The sequence below is a fragment of the Castor canadensis genome, chromosome 12, assembly GCF_047511655.1.
Source record: "Castor canadensis chromosome 12, mCasCan1.hap1v2, whole genome shotgun sequence".
NCBI classification, from domain to species: Eukaryota; Metazoa; Chordata; class Mammalia; order Rodentia; family Castoridae; genus Castor; species Castor canadensis.
In genome coordinates this window covers 101,206,840-101,227,155 of record NC_133397.1, presented here as the reverse complement: position 1 = coordinate 101,227,155, position 20,316 = coordinate 101,206,840, and the positions used below count along the sequence as shown (strand labels likewise).

At 37.7% G+C, this 20,316-nt stretch overlaps 1 protein-coding gene across 1 annotated transcript in view; it reads left to right on the top strand.

The window, feature by feature from the left end:
* Nucleotides 1–17,965, top strand: part of LOC109696889 (flavin containing dimethylaniline monoxygenase 5) — a 35,087-nt gene extending 17,122 nt beyond the window's left edge. The window contains exons 5-8 of the mRNA XM_020180178.2: nucleotides 7,092–7,291; nucleotides 11,146–11,501; nucleotides 14,563–14,635; nucleotides 16,942–17,965. Coding sequence (XP_020035767.1) covers nucleotides 7,092–7,291; nucleotides 11,146–11,501; nucleotides 14,563–14,635; nucleotides 16,942–17,287 — 975 coding nt within the window. The 3' untranslated portion in view covers nucleotides 17,288–17,965. The remainder of the gene's footprint in view (nucleotides 1–7,091; nucleotides 7,292–11,145; nucleotides 11,502–14,562; nucleotides 14,636–16,941) is intronic.
* The last annotated feature ends 2,351 nt before the right edge of the window (nucleotides 17,966–20,316 follow it).

Here is a 20,316-nt window from a genome sequence, read left to right as displayed (position 1 = left end):
ACTATTTTTATTGTTATGGCTCTGTAGTGTAATTTGAAGCTGGGTATTGTCATACCTCCAGCATTGCTTTTTTTGCTCAGTATTGCCTTGGCTATTTTGGTCTTTTGTGCTTCCAGATGAACTTTAGGTTTGATTTTTCAAACTCTATGATGAATGTCTTTGGGATTATAACGGGAATTGCATTGAACATGTAGAATGCTTTTGGTAGTATAGCCATTTTTACCAATCCATGAGCATGGATGACATGTCCATCTTCTGCAGTTTTCTTTGATTTCTTTTTTAATGGTTTGTAGTTTTTCTTGTAGAGGTCATTTACATTCTTTGTTAAGTTTATTCCTAGGTATTTTATTTTTTTTAATGGTATTGTAAATGGAACTGTTTTCCTATATGCTTTTTCAATCTGTCATTGTTGGTGTATAGAAAGGATACTGATTTTTGTAAATTGATTTTGTATCCTGGTACTTTGCTAAAGCTGTTTATGGTGTCTAGGAGTTTTTTTGTGGAGTTTTTCAAGTCTTCTAGGTATCTTGCCTGCAAATAGGGATAGTTTGACATCTTCTTTACCTGTTTATATTCCTTTTATTTCTTCTTCCTGTCTTATTGCTCTGGCTAGGAATTCCAAGACTGTTGAGTAAGAGTGGAGAGAGTGGACATTCATGGGTCATTCCTGACTTTAGAGGAAATGGTTTCAATTTTTCCCCATTAAGTATGATATTGGCTATAAGTTTGTTATATATAGCCTTTATTATGTTCAGGTATATTTCTTTTATTCTTAGTTTCATTGGAGCTTTTATTGTGAAATGGTGTTGAATTTTATCAAAGGCTTTTTCTGCATCTATCTAGATGATCAAGAGTCTTTGCTCTTGTTAGTATGCTTTTTTACATTTAGTGATTGTGTATGTTGAACAATCCCTGCATCCCTGAGATGAAGCCAACTTGTTCATGGTTAATGATCTTTCTGAAATGCTGTTGAATTTGGTTTGCCATTATTTTATTGAGGATTTTTGCATCCATGTTTATTAAAGAGATTGGCCTGTAGTTCTCCTTTTTTTTGATGTGTCCTTATCTGTTTTTGGGATGAGTGTAATACTGGCTTCATAAAATGAGTTAGGCAGTGTTCCTTCCCTTTCTATTTTGTGGAAAAGTTTAAGGAGCGTTGGTATTAGTTCTTCTTTAAAGGTCTGGTAGAATTCCACAAAGAATCTGTCAGGTCCTAGACTTTTCTTTTTTGGGAGACTCTTTATGTTGATGCTTCAATTTAATTGTGTGTTAAAGATATGTTGAGGTGATTAATATCCTCTTGGTTCAATTTTGGATTGTTATATGTATCTATAAATTTGTCCATTTCTCCTAGATTATCTAATTTATTTGAATATAGGTTTTCAAAGTAGTCCCTGATGATTCCCTGGATTTCCTTGGTGTTTTTTGTTATTTCCCTTTTTTTGTTTCTGATTTTATTAATTTGGGTCTTTTCCCTCTTCATTTTAGTCAGATTTGCAAGGGGTTTGTCGATTGTGTCTGTTTTTTTTTAAAGAACCAGCTTTTTGTTTCATTAAGTCTTTCTATGGTTTTTTCATCTTTATTTCATTGATTTCAATCCTTATTTTATTATTTCTCTCCTTCTGTTTGTTTTGGTTTTGGTTTGTTCTTGTTTTTCAAAGAGTTTGAAATTTAGCATTAGGTCATTCATTTGAGATCTTTCTGTGTTTTTAGTGTATGCAATCATGGCTATAAACTTTCCTCTTAGAACTGCCTTTGCTGTGTCCCATAGGTTCTGATACACTGTGTTTTCCTTTTCATTAAATTACAGGAACTTTTTTATTTCCTCCCTTATTTCTTCTATGACCCACTGATTATTGAGAAATATGTTGTTCAGCCTCTAATTGTGTGTTTTCTGCTGCTTTTTTTGTTGTTGAGTTCTAGTTTTATTGCACTGTGGTCAGACAATATGCAGGGGGTTATTTCAATTTTATTATATTTGTTGAGACTTGCTTTGTACCTAATATATGGCCTATTTTAGAGAAAGTTCCATGAACTTCTGAGAAGAATGTATATTGTGCTGTTGGAGGATGGAATACTCTATAGATATCTGTCAGTTTCATTATATCTATAGTGTCATTCAGCTCTAGAATTTTTTGTTTGGATGACCTATCTATTGGTGATAGAAGAGTATTAAAATCTCCCACTACCACTGTGCTGGGGTATGTCTGTGATTTTAAGTCTTTTAATGTATGTTTAATGAAATTCGGAGCACTGACATTAAGTGCAATAAGTTGATAATTGTTATTTCCTCTTGATGTATTGCTCTTTTTATTATATGAAGTACCTTTCTTGTCTCTTTTGGCTAGTTTAGGTGTGAAGTCCAGTTCATCTGACATACATATTGATACTCCTGCCTGTTTTCAGGGGCCATTAGTTTGCTAAATCTTTTTCTACCCTTTCACCCTAAGACAGTGTTTGTTTCTGGTAATAAGGTCTGTTTCTTGTAAACAACAGATTGTGGAGTCTTCCTTTTTAAAACAGTTTGCCAAGTGATGTCTTTTGATGGGAGAATTGAGTCCATTAACATTCAGTGTTAATACTGAGAGGTATGTGATGATTCCTACCATTTTGTTGTTTAAGGAGTTGAATATTTTCAGCTGATTCAATGCTACTTCCTGAGTACTTATCTTTTCTTCTCATGAGGTTTAAAACTTCCTGTCCTTTCATGGTTATGTTTGTTTTCCTCTTCTGTGTGTAGGATTCATTTCAGAATCTTCTGTAGTGGTGGTTTGGTGGCATATATTGTTTTAGTTTCTGTTTATCATGGAAGATTTTTATTCCTCCATCAATTTTGAATGATGGTTTTGCTGGGTAGAGTATCCTAGGACTGAAATCATTTTCTTTCAGTGCTTAAAATACCTCACTCTATGCCCTTCTTGCTTTTAAGGTTTTACTTGAGAAGCCTGCTTTTGTTTGATGAATTTACCTTTATATATTATTTGTTTTTTCTTTCTTACAGCCTTCAATATTCTTTCTCTGTTCTTTGTGCTAGTTGTTTTAATGATAATATGCCCTGAAGAGGTTCTGTTTTGGTTATGTCTGTTTGGGGTCCTGGATGCTTTCTGTACCTGAATGAGCATCTCTTACTTGAGATTTGGGGAATTTTCTATTATTTTGTTGAATATATTACATATACTATTGGCTTGCAACTCTTCTCCTTCTTTGATACCCATGATTTGCCAGTTTGGTCTCTTGATGGAATCTGAGTTCTTGCATATTCCTTTCACAGCTCTTGAGCATTTTGTCTAAGAATTCTGTTTTTTCTTTAATATCTATTTTTTCTTCAAGCCCTGAGATTCTGTTTTCCACTTGTTCTAGTCTGCTGGAATGGCTTTCAACTGTATTTTTTATTTGATTTAAGGAACTTTTTATTTCCAGGATTTCTGTTTGATTCTCATTTCTGAGGTTTTCTGTATATTTGTTAAATTCCTCTTTCATATCTTGTGCTGTCTTCTTTATTTCTTGTATCTCTTTTTTATACTCACATTTATTTCATTTTGAAGTTTGTTGAAGTCTCTCTGAGTTCATTTAGTTGTTTCTGCATCTGAAGTTTTTCATTTGTGTTGTCTTGATATTCTTTGAGTTGATTTTGTATGTTCGCTTTAACCTTCTCTTGAAGCTTCTCCATGAATATCTCAAAGAGCTCATTCTTGATTTCCCCTTTGAGCAAGTCTTTATAGACATCATTGAACTCATTGGACATATTTATCATCATTCTTTTGGGGTCTGTAACTGGGTATTCATTTTCTTCATTTCCCATTAAATCCTCTATTGAATTATTGGTCTTTTGCCTTCTTCTTTTCCCCATGCTTCTATTTTGTGCCTTGCTCCTATGTTATTGATTGGTTGGTTGGGGATTTTAATCACCTGCTATCTTTCCCTTGACTTAATTACTGTGTTTTGATAAGCTTAATCATTTGCTAGGTTAACATGTTATTTCTGTCCCTGACCTGGAGGTATAAATTAGCAATAACAAATTCATACATTTAATGTCAGATCATTTGTTTACATAATATATAGAGAGCCCATTGGTGAGATTATTTATAAGAAGTGGGTGTTTTTTGGATAGAGATGGATAGTTAGGTAATTAAAAATGATGGTGCTGGGGGGAAAGATGGGGTGAGGGTGAAAGAGGTGTGGGGGATATAGGGTTTTAGGGCCCTTGTGTGTTTTAGGGTGTAGTTTAGTTGTTGTAGTGGAGGGTACTTGTGTCAGGTATTGCAGAGGGATAGGAGTGTGTAGGGTTGGTACAGTAGACAAGTCAGAAAGTGGTAAGTGTGGGGTGAAAGACAGGAGGAGGCAAGGAGGAGAGGTGAAGATGCAGGAGAGAATAGATGAAAAGGAACAGAAAAAAATAGTTGGTGGGGGAGAACATGGATTGTAGGAGAAGAAAAGGAGAGAAAGTGAAGGGAGGAAGAATAAAAGATAAGAAAATGTTAGTAATAAAATTTAAAATATTAAATAAAAAGGGAAGAAAAATAATAAAAATAAAAAGTGGAATAAAGTAGAAAAAAATCAGTTCTGCAAAAGTTCTGGACTTATTCCTTTGGCATCAAATCCTGGTACTGGTGCTATGACTGGAGCTTTCTCAGTGTCCCTGTCTTTCTTGAGGTTGGTGTGTGGGCTGTGTGGTGAAGGATGCTGCCCCTCTTTCTTGGGCAGCTTAGGTGGGGAGTCAGTTTGGGGGTTTGGAGTCCTGTGTTCCCTTGGTCTGATGGGTCATCTGGTGCAAGCAGTATCTCTGAAGTGGTTTCACCAGAAGGCTGGTTTGTGAGCGTTCATTGGTCCCTTCTGCCCATAAGGTAGGTTGCAGTTGAAGTCTGTGGTTGCTAACCTTGAACCAGATTGTGTTCAAGGTGGTAGAAATGTTACTGTTTTCATCAGGTGGTAGCTGAGTTGCTCTACAGTTGAAACTCTGGTTGGTCAGCTCCTCTCCTGACAAACTCAATGTTGTACTCTGCCCACAGTCCCAAGAGATAGGCTCAATGATTTGCCATGCCCCTGCTCTGGGCAGTTGGCTTCTCATTCTGCCCCTGCTCTCTGAGGTTGGTTCACCTGCTGACAGTGGTGAATTATATTCACTGCCCATGGCTTTCAGTTTTCTTGGTGAGGGGGTGCAATCTGCCAATTAGCTGCACTGGATTATGTTCTTGGGTGGGTTTGTGGTGTGTGGCACTCTCCTTTTGAGATAACAGATTCACACTGACAGAGTTGGGTCCAGGCTGACCAGGAAAAATGGCAGGCACCTTTTCTCAAGGCAGATGCTCATTGGATCCAGGCCAGTGAGGTGTATGTAGGCTGTCTGTGTGTTATGGGTCCAATATGTCATGGAATTCCATTCAGTTTGATCTCCTGTCGTCTGCTTTTAGCAAGGAAAGAGATTAAAAAAAGGGGGAGAAATGGCTGGAGACTTTTCTCAAGGGAATCGCCCCCTAGTGAATGTGACATCCTGAACTAGGGCCTCTATAACCTTTATGGAAGAATCCTTTTGCTTAATTCCCCAGGTGATCACCTCACAAGTAGTTTGCCTCAGGGATAAGATGTTGGAGGAGAATGGAGGAGCACTGGAAATTTTTCTGGGAGGAGGCAAACCTGGTTCCATATCTCACTACCATGCAGAGCTGATCTGCGGGACATCTTGTCCCTAACATTGTTTTCTTCTAAATCTGGATGTGTAAATATATTGTTTGCCGAAAAGAAGTTGTAGATGGAGCACTGAAAGAAAAAACATGACAGACCTTAAGCATTTATTGGGTGCTTTCTGTACACCACATGTTTTACCAAAACACTGTCACAACAGTCTTGTGATGTATTATTGTCACTATTTTATAAATAACTAGCCTTCTAATTAAGGCTGTGAGCATTCACCTTACTTGCCAAAAGCTATATAGCCTGTGCACAAAAGTACATGATTCCTAACAGCATGCATTGTCTTTCATCTGTGACATTGAAAAGCACTTAATTCTGATAGGCAGAAGGATATACTCTTAGCTTTCATCTTTTTACATGAGAACTCAGACAAAAAGACCATGAAGCAATCTTCATGGAAAACCACCTCTGGAGGTTGTGTAATGTAGAAAATGTGATCATTTCTCCAGGTAATTAAATATTAACCCCTAATCAGTTCTGAACATTGACTTTAGCAGCAGTGGGCACAGAAAGACTGGGTGGTACTCTGTCATTCCACTGGCAGTCTTCATTTATTTTCCCACTAGATAATCAGTAAGTTGTTCTTAAGCACAGGCTGTGGAGTCACTTGGATGTGGCTGTCCCTTACTAGCTATGTGATCTTAGGCCATATGACTCATCTTTTCATGCCTCTTACCCATAAAATAGGGTCAACAGTGGCTTCCTCAAGCGATTATTGTTGTGGTTGAATAAGAATAGAAAGGACCCACCACAGTGACTTACAAGTCACAAAACTCCATAAGTGGAAGTGAGGAGGTATGCTGGGGAGACTAAAAGATGTTTTTCCACTATGGAGAGACAGGAACTCAGAGTTTATTAATATATAAAGCATATATTTATGATATATAAGTGATATGTATAAATAAATTGTTATTGATGATAAATTATGTATATTGTAAACAATGCCAATGGCAAAAGACTGAGTCTTTTGGATTAAATGATCTCCAGTTGCTTTTACTTTACCATGTCATGGTTTTTAATGAGTTCTGTGGGTGGCAAGTGTGAGAGAAGTTCAGAGGATGGAAATAAAATTATCATCCTAAAAGGTCAATGCTGACCTTGTGGAGGAGGCAGACTTGATCTGGACCTTAAAAATGTATATGGGCTTAGGGGAATTAAGAAGATCAATGGCACTGAACAGAAATTCAGATGGGGGTCACAGTGAGACATATTCTTGGACAGTGAAGATAACATTTTAATTGTAAGCTTAGTGTTTGGCAAAGAAAATCCTGGGACATTCTTTTCAGAATTGTGCAGGACTAAAAAGACTAAGGAGTTTAAGCTTAATCCTTGAAGAAAGTGTGATTTGGGAGGACTGTGAGACAGAATGACAAAAGCAAACAATGTTTCTTGTGCCCCAGGTATTCCTCAGCACCAGGAGAGGGGCTTGGATCCTGAATCGTGTGGGGAACCATGGATACCCTTTTGATATGCAGGTCTCTTCTCGATTGTACTATTTTTTGTCAAAGATATGTGGTCAGTCATTAGCAAATACATTTATGGAAAGACGGCTGAACCAAAGGTTTGACCATGAAATGTTTGGCCTGAAGCCTAAACACAGGTACGTTCTCAAAATGGGAGTGGGGTCAGGGTTAGCAGAGGCACAAGAATAATGACTGTTCACACAGGCTAATTAAGAGTAGAGCTGTCTCTACCCTAAAAACCCATAGAGCCAGGGGCACTGAGATTGAGAGAACTGCAGTTCAAGGTTAGAGTGGACAAAAAAGCTAACAAGACCCCATCCCAACCAATAAGATGGGTCCATGGTGGTGTGTGCCTGTGATCCCAGCTGTGTGGTACATATAACTAGGTGGATTACAGCCTGAGCCTGGGCAAAAATGTGACCCTACTAGAAAAACAACTAAGGCAAAAAGGGCTATGGGTGTGGCTGAAATGGTAAGGGCCTGAGTTCAAATCACAGTACTGATAAAAAACCAAAAAATAAAACTCATACAACCTGAAATCATATTTCTACCTTGTCAACTACAGAAGACCAAGTTTATCATCCTCCTCTGCATTGGTCATTTTCTTTTGATACATGGTGCCCAACAACAGCAACAAAATAGGAATAGAGAGCAGTGCATCATTCATTAACTCATTCAACAACCAGAGGACACCTGTTATGAGCCATGTATTATACTAGGCCTTAAACTTAGAGAGAAAACACATAGTAGTAATAATAATACCATTAGAAACTGATTACCTTTTCCAGATCTTACTTTTTTTGAGCCATACCCTAAACCCTTTCTGATTTGATTATTTTTGAGATAGGGTCTGGGATTTATGCTTGGGCCAGCCTAAATGGCGATTCTCCTCCCACCTTCCTGGGGTGACAGGCAAGCTACAGCATCAGCTCCTTATTGGCTGAGATGGTCAGGGGAGGTCTCACCAACTTTTTGCTCGGGCTGGCCTAGAAGTGTGGTACTTCTCATCTCCTCTTATCCTCTCCCTGCCTTGACTTTCTAGAGGACAAGCACAGTGCTAAATGAGTTCTATGTACTAACTCATGTAATCCTCTCAACAGTTCTATAAGTTGGTACTATTTTATGTCCATTTTCCAGAGGAAAAATTTGAGTGTTAGATAAAATAAGGTTTTTGCCTAAGTTGAACACAGTCATAAATGGCAGACTCTAGAGATGGATATTACTTTCCATTCACTAAGAGAAGAAAGGCAGCAGAATATGATGAAGAAATACAGAGTACAGTGAGAACATATCCAATGGGCTCCTCAAATAACAGGGATGTAGACTGTGAGAGCATTTGTAGAAGCTGATTTCAATTGCTTATTTTTATCCAACTTGTAATTTTTTGGAAAACATTCTGATCTACAGAAATGTTGTATGATAATACATACATTTATCTCTCCTCTGGATTATTACAACAGCTTGCTATGCTTTCTGTCTTCTCTCCCCTTTTGAAAGAGACAGATCCACACGTGTATAGCAGCATGCATACCTAAATGCATTTTTGAACCATTTAAAAGTAAGCTGTAATCTTTAAGTCATTACTCTAAATAGCTCAGTACCTATCACCTAAGTGAAAGGGCAATCTCATATAGAACCATAATGCAGTTATCACCCTTGGGAAATTTAACATAGCAAACATACATTATCCAAAATATTGGCATATTCAAATTTCCACAGTTGCTCCCCTATTTTTTTGACAGTCCTGAGGTTTGAACTCAATCCTCACACTTGCTAGGTAGGTGTTCTACCACTTGAATGACACCCCCCAGACTTTTTTAAACTTCCGTTGGTTTTGCTCAGGCTGGCATTGGACAGCGATCCTCTTAGTGATCTTCCTACTGTCAGCCTCCCGTGTAACTGGGATGATAGGCTTCCACCACGCTGTCTGGCTTGTTGATTGAGATGTGGTCTCACTAACTTTTTGCCTGGACTGGCCTTGAGTAGTAATCCTTCAGATCTCCACCTCCAGAGTAGCTGAGATTACAGATGTGTGCCACGGCCCCCAAAATATTCTTTATACCATTTTTTTTCTTTTCTCAATCCAGGAGCCTGGGAGGTAACCACTTGCAGCATGACATTTACTCATTTTGTCTTTATAGTCACCCTTAATCTAAAATAATAATTCTCTATTCTTTTTAAAATATGGAACTATTTACTTTTGTTTAATAACTCAAGGCATTGCTTTGCAGACTGTGCCTAAATTTCTACTTACATGCTGATTTTTGTTTATTATATTTAAGTTAAATATTTTTGGAAATATAATACTACATAAGTGATTCTTGGTGAATCACACTACAAACTACATGATGTCAGCTTATTCTACATTAATGATGCTTAGTGATGCTTAATTTGGTTGTTATAGATATTTTCCTTTTAAAATTAATTGGTGGGGTTATACTTGGATACTGTGTTCCCCAACATCCTTTCACACAGTTATTTTAGCATACATATCTTTTGTGGTTGCGAAATAAGTTGAGATTTTTATGCAAGACAAAATATAATCAGATAACTAGGGTTGGGCTGTAGCAGTCTAATTACAAGTGCAAAGTCTTGGAATAGCAAAAACATATTATGCCGTGGGATGTCAAATAGTCTAACCTATGTAGCAAAGGTGGAAGAATGGTTAGTTAATACATCTTTAGGCTCATCAGGCATAACAACCTTTGTATACGCTGCTAAATATAAGTTGGAAATGAGGACAGTAAAAGCCTCACTTAAGCAAGTGAGTGATGTAATAATATATATATGTTTTATAATGACCATTCTGTAAATGGTGTGGAAAGGGGACGAGAAGGGGCTCTGAAGACAACTGTAATAGGTCAGGTAACACAGGGGGCCGATAAAACTACTGGGGAAAGCTATGAGGGAAAAGGAAAAGGCTTGGTGAGCAGGTATGAGGCTCGTAGTTTTGAGGCCTGGGCAACTATGTGGATAGTGGCACTGGTTTGGGGAAAGAGGGAAAGGAACAGGTTTGAAGAGAAAGATAAAATTATGAGGTAATTCTGCAAAACAGAATCTACCTAAAGGTTAGAGTCAATGCAAATGAAATGCATCAACCAGGAAACTGGTTAAACATATAATATTCCTGAAGTGAGGCAATTTGCTTGAACATAATGAGATTAGGATTCTCAGAATCTGAAGTTAAGAGTTAGGAAGTGAGACCATTTTTTATAAAGACTAGAGAAATTAGAAATATGGATTTATTTGTTTGTTTATTTATTTATTTATTTAGGCAGCCCTATCTTATGCTACTGCTAGGAAACACTACTTCACAGGTCAAAAATATTTCGAGGGAGTTCATAAAAATTATTTTGATAGAAACTCTAAAGTCCTAGAAGGTGCAATATGGGTTAAATCACTTAATTTCCTAACTTTTGTTTCCTCACCTGTAAAACCTGGATAATAACACTTGGCCTCCTTTTTTTCATAGAGTTTGTGTGAGCTTTATATAAGTGAATCCATGGAAGAGCAATAACTGTGTGCATTTGTAATTAATTATGCAATTTGGAAAACCATGGTCTCAGTCTGCCTCTTGAACCTTTGGAACAAGAAATGGTTCTGAACAATGTTAATAGTCTAATTCTGCCAAAGTTCTTGATATGAGGATTAAAACTGTTGGCTATACCTGTATCAAAATCACTGATACTTGAGAAACCACATAGGCACGCCTCAAATAAAACTCTTCTTTTTTCTCTCTTCTAATACCCTCCCCTTGTAATGCCATTCCAGGTCCAATTTCTGCCCTGAGATTCTGATTTGTGCCAAGTTGGTTAAAGTAATCTTTCCCAAATTCCACGGGTTTACTATGGGGGAAATCACGGGTATATTGTTTGATCAACTCCACGAAAGCAGAATTTTGCTGACATGGTACTGATTTCTTTTTTTCTCTCTCCATCTCCCTCTTTCTCTCTCTTGCTTACTCTCAAAATTCATCTTTATTACCACTTAGAGCTCTGAGTCAGCATCCCACAGTAAATGATGAATTGCCAAATCGTATAATTTCTGGTTTGGTGAAGGTGAAAGGAAATGTGAAGGAATTCACAGAGACAGCTGCCATATTTGAGGACGGCTCCAGAGAGGAAGACATTGACGCTGTTGTCTTTGCCACAGGCTATAGCTTTTCCTTTCCTTTTCTTGAAGATGATTCTGTCAAAGTGGTCAAAAACAAGGTATCCCTATATAAAAAGGTCTTCCCTCTTAACCTGGAAAAACCAACTTTGGCAATCATAGGCTTGATTCAGCCCTTGGGAGCCATTATGCCCATTGCAGAGCTCCAAGGACGCTGGGCTGCTCAAGTATTTAAAGGTAAGTGGCAATACAAATCAACTACTTAATCACTTGGTGATACATTTAATTATGTTAAAGCACTTTTCATCAGCTAGTGACAATGCCTATGAGTTTAATAGTGCCCAGCTCAAAGTTGGTACTGGAAAATTGACTTTTAAGGAAATCTAAAGTAGTAATTTATAGCCATAGATGTACATCAAAATCACCTGGGAAATTTTTTTCAAACTGGGCATGGTAATAAGCTCTTTGAGACAAATGTTCCTTCATAACTCCAAAGTGCATTCCACATTAGGATGCACTTGCCTAGATACTAAACAATTGGTATATATTTGTGAAAGAAAGCAATTTCATCTATCATTATAGATAAAGTCAAATCTTAAGACATGACTTAAAATTTAAGGCCTGATAGGAGACTATCCCAGAATGTAGAATATTCAGTCTCTCAAGTTCTCCCTCCCAGCCCCTCTTTATGTCCCCTTTTTAGGCTAGGAGTGCAGAAGAAAAAATTTTGTGTTTTAAAATACTGGATTCAATATGAGTCAGTAGGCTTAATTAAATCTAGCATCATTAAAATGGCAATGTCTTAGAATATAATACTTGTTCTTCTCTGAACTAATCATACCAGATACCTGAAGACATTTTTTTTAATTTGGAAAGACTGGGGTTTGAACTTTGGATCTTGCACTTGCAAAGCAGGCACTCTACTCCAGTCCTTTCTACTCTTATTTTTAATACCAAGTCTCCCTTTTTGTCTGAGCTAGCCTAGACCATGACCTTCCTATTCTTTCCACCATAGCTGGGGTGATAGGTATGCACCATCATGCCTAGCTTTTTATTGACTGAGATGGGGTCTCAAGTTTTTTTTACCCCAACTGGCCTCAAACCCCAATCCCCACGATCACCATCTCTGGAGAGTTGGATTATAGGGGTGAGCTACCACTGTTCAGTCCTGAAGACACATTTAAAAAGTGAAGCTAGAATGCAATGAATAGGGGAGACAGATAACAATAGCTTAAGGGATCTGAAAACATAGCATTTAAAGTACTAACAAATTGGAAAAGTTAAGACTTGGGAGAGATATGAGCTTTCCCTTTAAATATTTGAAGGAATGGCCTATGGAAGAATTAGATTTTCTTAGTATAGCCTCAAAGGGTCAAACCAGAACCAAAGAATGAAATCTTAAGGGTTGCATAATATCAGCTTAAATTAAAGAAAAAAAGCCCCACCAGTTCTTCCTATCAGCCAGTGTCATTTCAAGATAGAACCGGATGCTTCTGAAATTGTAAGTAATCCAGGCAAAATAGAAAAAGGATACCAAGTTACTGGCTGGCCATTTAACCAGAGGATATGGAGTAGATTCAAGCTTCAGAACAGAGGAACCATGACCTTTTAGATTCCTTCTAAAGAAGAAATTCTTTGATTCTATGATTGGTATAATAAATTTTGCTCTCATTACTAATGTTTAAAACTATTCAGAATTTTTGTTGGAATTAAAATTTTCTCTTTTCCAGTGAAGACCTTCATTGTAGCAAAGGATAAAACAGGCAATGGTCTAGAGTTGATAGATCAAAACCTTTCTCTACCATTTGAACCACCTTGCCAGCAGTTTATGAACAAATAATCATTCCCCTGATTAAAATGAGAAGACACATGGGGAAATATAGAAGCTTCTTTCTGAGTGTCAAACTTCTGAATCCTGTTTTCAGAGGACATACTAGAATAGTCAGTGGAGTGTGCCCAGAAAAGGGCAACTGAGGTGGCAGAGACCATGAAACCTGACATATGGGAACTTATGTTTAGCCTGATAATAAGACTTTGTGTAGTTGTCGCAGTTGTTTTCATGTGTCAAGGCCAGTCAAGTATTAAAATCCAACTGTGGATTCAGAAACAGTGCCTACACATCTGGATAGAAGGCTAGTTGTTTGAGATAGAGCTGTTTATTTTGACTTACATACTATCCTGTGTTTGTCTAGTTGTGTCCTTTGCATGAAATTCCTACTATTGGAACTATTTATACATCAGTGCTTAAATTTACCTGGCAAATTGGTTATTCTGAGTTTAGAATGTGAGACTTATCTTCCATAGGATTTAAGTACAAAAATGTGATTTAGAGTTTGTTTTTATTTCTTTCTCTCTGCGTGGTTACAAAAAAAATCAAAGCAAACAAAAGAACACTCTTTGTTATCAAGATACCAGGGAAGGTATGTGTCCTACCGCCCTGCCCTTTGATTGTGCCTCAGTTTTCACATACGCTTTTTTTCTTCTTTTTTGGTGCTGTAGATTGAACCCAGGGTGTTGTGCATGGTAGGCAAGTACTCTACCAGTGAGCTACATCCCAGTTCCTATTTTTTCATATACATTTAAGATCATTTATCCTGTCCTCATGTAATTATTTTGTTTATTTTGTTTGGCAAATGGAAGACTATGTTAGGGAGTAGGCTTGGTTTGTTAGAAAGCAGACAAGTATCTTTCAAAGACAAAGCAGAATATGGTTAGACATTAATGAAAGTGAGTACCCCTTATTCTGAAATACTCAGGACTAGAAGTGTTTCAGATTTCAGATTTTTGACTATTTGTACATACCTAGTGAGATATGGTTAGAATGGGACACACTGTTAAACATGAAATTAATTTATTTTTCATATATACCTTTAAACATAGCCTGAAAGTAATGATTTTAGTGTGCCTTCATTTTGACTATGACTTATTACATGAAGTCAGGTGCAGAATTTTCTGATTTGTTGCATTTCATCAATGTTCAAAGGATTTTAGAGGATTTCAAGTTTCTGATGTTCACATAAGGGAGACTCATCTTGTATCATATTTTGTTAGTAATAGGATAGGGTGCTCCAATGAATTAAAATCTCCTAAATACAGAAAACTATCCTATAATTCTTTCAACTCTTCATAGTGTAGTAATTATTAATAGGATTATTATTCCTCCTGAGGTAATTTTACACATATTATTATTTTTATTTATTTATTTATTTTTATTATTTTAAAAAATTATTTTATTTTAATTTTATTATTATTTATAACTATTATTTTATTTATTATTTATTATTATTATTCTCTTTAGGTCTAAAGAAATTGCCCTCACAAAGTGAAATGATGACAGAAGTAATTAAGACTCAAGAGGAAATGGCGAAAAGGTCAGAACTTGTCCCAGAAAAATGCAGAATTGCCTTTTCCTCTGTGTATCTTAATGAGAACAGTATTGTGCACTACATATTGTTTTCCCATTTTACTTTAAGGATTTTGAGGACAGTTTGATAGAAAAGGGAATAGTATCTTGTGATAATAGAATGAAGAGCTATTCCCTGTGAATGGGGAAGAAAAGATTAAGAAAATTGTTTAAAAACTAGGCTTAAGGCCTAAAAGAAAAGTTGAGTGGGAAAAAGGACAGGGAGAGAACATAAGGTATATTATTTGGGGAGGATTACTTGAAGTGCTTGTAGGGCTGCCAGAGGAAGGGATTGAACTGGGACAACTGTACCTCAGAGGACGTAAAATAAGGTTTATTTAACCCTGTGACCCTTACCAGGGGCTCTGCTATTTTCACTGCCAAGTTCTTGCAGTAAAGTTTCTACATCCCGTGCTCCTCCTGAGACCCTGCATTGTAACTCTCCTCCTTGCTTCTGAAGCTGCTCTCTTGAAGGTCATCCAGACAAACTTCTGCTTTCTTCCATGCACTAAAGAGGCTGGCACTTGTAAATACTTCCTACTTGGAGTGCTTTCTTTCTCTTCTTTTGTGGTAAAAAATGAACTAATTTCAATTTCCCTGGCCTCTTTTTTTTTTTTTTTTTTTGACTTGTTTTGTCTAACCTCCTTATGAATGTGAACAGGATTTAGGGATATAATTTAACTTCATTTGAGGGACAAATGTGTGCACACATCCAATGTTCCACATGCATGGAGTTTTTTTAATGCTCATGACAACACTGCAAGGCAAGACTGACCTCTGCTTCTCTTTTATTAGTGGTACTGGGGTTTTAACTCAGGGACTTGTGCTTGGTAGACTGTACCACTTAAGGCACACTCCGAGCCCTTTTTGCTTTAGTTTATTGTTCAGTGAGGATTGTTTGCTTGTTCCCCAATTGGCCATAGACTATGATCCTCCTATCTCTACCTTCCAAGTGACTGGAATTAAAGACATGTACTACCATGCCCATCTAGTGAACCTCTTTTCATGAAACCTTTATGATTACTACAGTTCTTGATCTACTATTGTAGAACAAAGAAATGCATGGCTATAATCCCTTGAGCCAACATAAACTACAGAAAGGAAAGCTCTCAAATTATTTCCTGTCTTATTTTCTGCTCTAAACTCTGGTCCCATTTCAGTAAATGACTACTCAACAACTTATTAGTTCCTCTGGAATTCTATTTCAACAACTATACCTCAAATTTATTTTCTTCACTTTTCCCTGTCCTTTCTTGCTTCTTCAATCTCAATTATCTTGGCTTGACTTTTCTCTTACTTCCTTTCTGTCCCATTTTTCTTTCTTTTATTTTAATTATAGAAAGTAATTGGAGGCATGCTCATGCTGTAGAGCACCGGCCTCACAAGCTGAAGCCCTGAGTTCAAACCCACTACCACTAAAACAAAACAAAACAAAATGTGAAAGTCTGTCATTAGCTCTCCAGATCTCATTCCTTCCACACAGATATCCCTGTTAAGCAAATTTCCCCCCAAAAAGGCTTTTTCAGCTCTTGTAATCTGCCCTTGATAGAACCATTTCATCTGGCTCCACCTGTAAGGTCACTTACTCTTGTGGGATAAGATTCCCTCTCTAGCCTTTCAGGATTCTAAATTAACACTGGCCCTGGGAAGCCCTGTTCTGTGCATCCCCTAGCATGCCCTCATAAAATAATCGAGGATTCCCTGCTTGAGAAATTTTGTGGTGAGTTCTCTCTCTAAAATCAGAGTCCTCTGCTTCGGGCTCTGCTGGCTGTCCACTCTCTATCCATCCCTGTTTTCCACTACTGTAGGCGACACCATTAATATTCTATTGCTTATAATTCTATGCCCATTTCTGCCTTATTCCTTCACTCTGCTGTTGACCTGATTTGTAGTAATCTTCATTTTTCTCATCTTATCTGTACCTTTCACATGTTTCAAGGACCTAGTACTGCCCTCTTTTAATTTCCCTCTCTCTACATTTTATTTAGCCGTCAAACCCCACAATATTTACCAGAAGCCATATATCCTCTGTTTCATCTGTATCTGTCTCATCTCCTCCAGCACATTATAAGGTCCTTAAGGTGGAGGACAAATGTCTTGTAATCTTTGTTTTCCATAGTTCCTAGCCCAGTATCAAGTCAATAAGCAGGTACTCAGAAAGCATTGAATAATTGATTTGTTGGCTGACTGATTCTGAGAGTGCATTGATTGACTGCTGAGATGACTGACTGAACTGTTGTTGATATTCCATGGCTTCTCTCTTCTCTGCTTTAGGTATGTGGAGAGCCAACGCCATACCATTCAGGGAGACTATGTAGCTACCATGGAAGAGATTGCTGAGTTGGTGGGCGTCAGGCCCAATCTACTGTCGCTGGCCTTTACTGACCCCAAGCTGGCCCTAGAGCTTTTGGTGGGACCTTGTACTCCAGCTCATTATCGTCTACAGGGCCCTGGAAAGTGGGAAGGGGCTCGAGAAACTATCTTTTCCGCAGAAGATCGTATCCGAAAGCCTTTGATGACAAGAGAAGTCGAAAAGAGTAACTCCATGGCTTCAGTGATGACAATGGGCAGGTTCCTACTAGCTGTGGGGTTCTTGGCTCTAATTATGGCTTATTTTTAGTTGTCAGATTGTCAATGCCCTGGCTTTCGCTGGAGATGCCTTCAGATGATAACAAGATTGAACAGTCAACTTTATATTGCCCAGAAATGTACTTCTATTTCTCTTCAAGAACATAATCCTCTTTTCTTTTTCCCACAGGGAAATCTGTTTTTTGTTTGTATTGACTCATCTCCCTTCCTCTCTCGACCCACCACTTTTTCTGTCCAATAGTTCCTAGACTGTGAGTTCAGATACACTTTTAGTCATCTTTCTATGTCCTGAGTAGAGTTCTTGACATACGGTACATGCTTTAAAAATGCTTGTTGTTGCTTATCAATTTCCCAACATGCCATGTATTTCCTTATTTCTGCAAGCATTCTTGTGTTGTATTCTCTTTTTGCCAGCTGAGTAAGATCATCTTCAAGTTTCAGTGCATCAGCTATCTCTTCCAGGAAGTGCATCCTGATAGTAAATATGAAATAGGTGGCCTTCCTTTGTGCTCTCATTACACAAAGTGTTTTCTTCAATTGTATTTGATGAATATCTTTACCATACTGCATTAAAATAATTGATTCTCTCACATGTTTCCTCTTTGAACTAGTAAGCCCCCTTGAGGCAGCTCCTTTGTAATTAATCTAGTGCCTAATGTGGTATCTGGAACATAATAAAAGACCTCAATAAATAAATTGAATTAATACATTTAATGTGGGAAGTAAAAAATATGAGTGAGGTGTCTTTTTTTTCTCATTTTTTTAGGTACTGTGGTTTGAACTCAGGGCCTTTGGTTCCTAGGCAGGCACTGTTCTACTTCAGCCACTCCAGAAGGCCAGGAGTGAGTTTTCTAAAAGGTTAAATCTCATAGTGAATAATGCTTTTATAAAATGTGGAAAAGGTGCTTAACATTTTATAATGCCTCTGGAGCACACATGCTTCCAGCAAATATTCTGAAATAGATCATTGATCACATTCAGCATATCTCCAATGTTTTATTGTGGTTACAGACACAGTGCTTGTCTATAACTCATTTCCTCAAACAGAAGTCTTAAAAAGTCAACATCTTAACACAAGAAAGCAAGTGGGGCAAATGTCTCCCTTGACCCTCATGCTGCCTTAGATCCTCACTGCTGTTGCTCTGGTTTCACAAACTGCCAGGCCCCTTTGAAGCATGTACCACCTCTTGTAGTACCTCTTCAAGAGACCTGTGTACCTCTTCATCCACTGGAGATTTTAGTACTAACCTCAATGATTCTCTCTATGGACATAACTGCACGTGCAGACGATTGTAACATCCATGTAGGAAATAAAGTCGCCACTCCAATGTATGTTAGGGTTAGGTCCAGCTCCTTGTAACATGAAAGTCCAGATCACAATGGCTTACAGAAATTGAAGTTTATTTCTCTCCTATAAAAAAGCCTGGAGATACAGTCCTGAGATAATAGCTCCACAGGTGCTTTTTCTGCTTTACTATCCTGAGCTGCTTCATGGTCCAAGGTGCCAACTGGAGCCCCAGCCATTCAATGGACACTGTCCCAAGAAATGAGAAATGTAGGCAGTGTGCACCCCTTTTCTTTCAAGGAGATTTAACAGAAGTTCTTTATAACATTTCCACTTAGACCTCACTGGAAGAATTTAGTCACAAATATCTATCTAGCTATCAGGGAAGCTAAGAAATGCCTTTATACAGAGACATTGTGTCAAGTTTAAAATCAAGGTTTTGTTATTAAGGAGAAAGAGAATGAATATTTAAGTAGACCACCAACATTTTCTGCCATTTCACCTCTCATTTTGTTAAAAGTGCTATTTGCAAATGGTGATCAAAGAAACACTTGGGAGTCACTTAGTAAGACAAAAAGAAAAGTTTTATTTCTGTAGAAAGGTGCAGCCACAGACCATAGTCTGATAGAGCACACCTGGGTGGGAAGTCCTTACAGGTTATATTTCTTATATGATCATAACACTCCACAGCTAGTGACTAGCTATTGTTTAAAATAAGAGCAAAATTTTTGAAGCAGTGACATTTTACAATTCAATGAGAGAGTGATTACTTATGGTTTACAGCTCAGTGAGAGAGTGATTTCTCAAGGTCTTCTTGATAGGAGATGGGGGCTGACATTTTCCCTAATGTGGTTAGAGGAGAAGTTGACATACTCAAAGGAATGAAACTTAAGATGGTAAGAAAGCAGTCTGAAATTAGGACATCTGATGATAAACAGCTTTTTGTTTGACTGCAAGAACTTTGCAGGGTCAAGCAACATTTCACAAAGCACGTAGGCAGAAATTCAGGGAGGTTGGCTGGCATCTACACAATGCTAATTATACATAAACTCCTTTGACAGAAAAGACCTGACTAGTTGATTCTCACAATTCTATGAACTTTAGTTATTTTATGATCTACCTCACACCACTGACATCTATGGTCATATTAGCAGACATTGTTAATAACTGCAACCCTGAAATCTCAGTGTCAAGCATCCTGCTTTCCAAAACTATCTCTTACCTTCTCATCTCATTCACTCTGCTACTTCAATGCCAGAAGTTCTTTGACTCTACAGGGCTTTCCATTCATCTGCTTTGTCTTTACTTCCCAGCCCACCTGGTTTAAATTTCATAATCTAACATTATCATTCCACCCTACTAGCCATACTCAACTCCTTTGTTGCCTTTCCATACTTGTTTGGCTAAACTTGATGTTTGGTATACACCACCTACCATCCAAACAGCTAAACATGATAAGAGAATAATACAACTACGATGACTTGGCTTGTCTTAAATTCATAACTGTCAAACATAAGAAGGCCTTCAGTGGTACCTGCCAGTCATGCTTCATTTTTCTAGTCATTTCTCAGTGTCCATACTTCTAGTTGATTATTTCATACCTCCTGATTTTGAGTTTCCCATTGCATGTGCTATTTCTTAGCCTAGCAGAGCATTCTCCCGCTGAGACTAACATTTTGTCAATTTGTTGAGGTCCATCTAATCGCTCCATTTTGAATTCTTCCCTGGGATCCTACTGATGCACAGATGACACGTGCAGGAATTTCAGGTGCTCA